The following is a 1201-nucleotide window of genomic DNA, read 5'->3' as shown; positions in this document are numbered from 1 at the left end:
AGAAGCAAAAGATAATAATAATATAGTAAGAATAAAAATAAATATTAAAATATGTATTAAATGAACATATTTTTTTACCGCCCATAAAGGGTGAAAAAAAAATAAAATAAGAAATGATATTTAAATTCTTATTACTAATTTGTCATTAATTACTTATGATTATTGTTATCATCGTTTAGCTATCATTGCTAAGTTTTCAGCATTGAAACTTTTGGAAGGTGGTGGACGACGTGGTGACATGGATTCGAAATATCGTGAAGTAGTATGGAAATTAGAGGAACGTGGTCAGATGGGTGAAAATCTTGTCGGTTTATGCTTATTACAAGGAACACCAATACACAATCATTTAGCTCGTCATTTAATTAAATTATATCCAAAACTTGTCAACGATATTTTTATCAGTGAAAATTATTACGGTATGATTACATTAAGTTGATACTGTATGATGATATTGATAAAATTATCTATTAATTTTTATTTTTTAGATGTTCATTTTATCATTAATTAAAAGCTTATTAAATAAATTACAGTTTTAATTTTTATTATTTATCATATAATAACAATGTTATTGCTTAAAATATTTGAAAAGATTAGCAATCATTTGATGGAAAATTTAAAAGATGTTAAGAATAATAAAAAAAAAAACGATAAAATAATTTTATACAAATATAATTAAAATTATAATTAATCCAAAAAATTTAAAAAATTTATAATTAATCTGATAATTAAGTAATGAAATTTTAAAAATATTTAATATAACAAATTAAATTTAATTACTTGCAAGTGTTAAATTTGTTTTCTTTTTTTTTTTGTATAATTTCCTGATAAATGATTATAGGATTATCACCATTACATCAAGCTATAATAAATGAAGATCCGGCAATGGTCAGTTTTCTATTGCAATATGGTGCAAATATTAATCAACGCTGTTATGGTGCATCATTCTGTCCGGATGATCAAAAAAGTAGCCGGACTGATTCGTTGGAACATGAATATGTAGAACTTAGCTTAAAAACATGCTATTCCGGGTTAGCCAATATTTATTTCAAAAAATATCAGGAATGTTTCTTTTTTTTCTCTTTACGATTTGTCATAATCATCATCAATATCACCATTGTCATCATCATCATCATCATCATCATCATCATCATCATCATCATCATCATCATCATACATCATCATCATCATCATACATCATCAT

At 24.4% G+C, this 1201-nt stretch overlaps 1 protein-coding gene across 1 annotated transcript in view; it reads left to right on the top strand.

Annotated features, from left to right (window-relative positions):
- Positions 1-238: 238 nt before the first annotated feature.
- Positions 239-1201, top strand: part of LOAG_18032 (hypothetical protein) — a gene marked incomplete at both ends in the record, with an annotated part of 2732 nt that continues 1769 nt past the window's right edge. Inside the window, 2 exons of the mRNA XM_020450702.1 lie at positions 239-416; positions 839-996. Of these exons, the coding sequence (XP_020305585.1) occupies positions 239-416; positions 839-996 (336 nt within the window). The remainder of the gene's footprint in view (positions 417-838; positions 997-1201) is intronic.

This window comes from Loa loa (genome assembly GCF_000183805.2).
Source record: "Loa loa unplaced genomic scaffold supercont3.179, whole genome shotgun sequence".
Taxonomy (NCBI): domain Eukaryota; kingdom Metazoa; phylum Nematoda; class Chromadorea; order Rhabditida; family Onchocercidae; genus Loa; species Loa loa.
The sequence above is the reverse complement of the archived record's forward strand: the minus strand, read 5'-3'. Positions and strand labels throughout refer to the sequence as shown.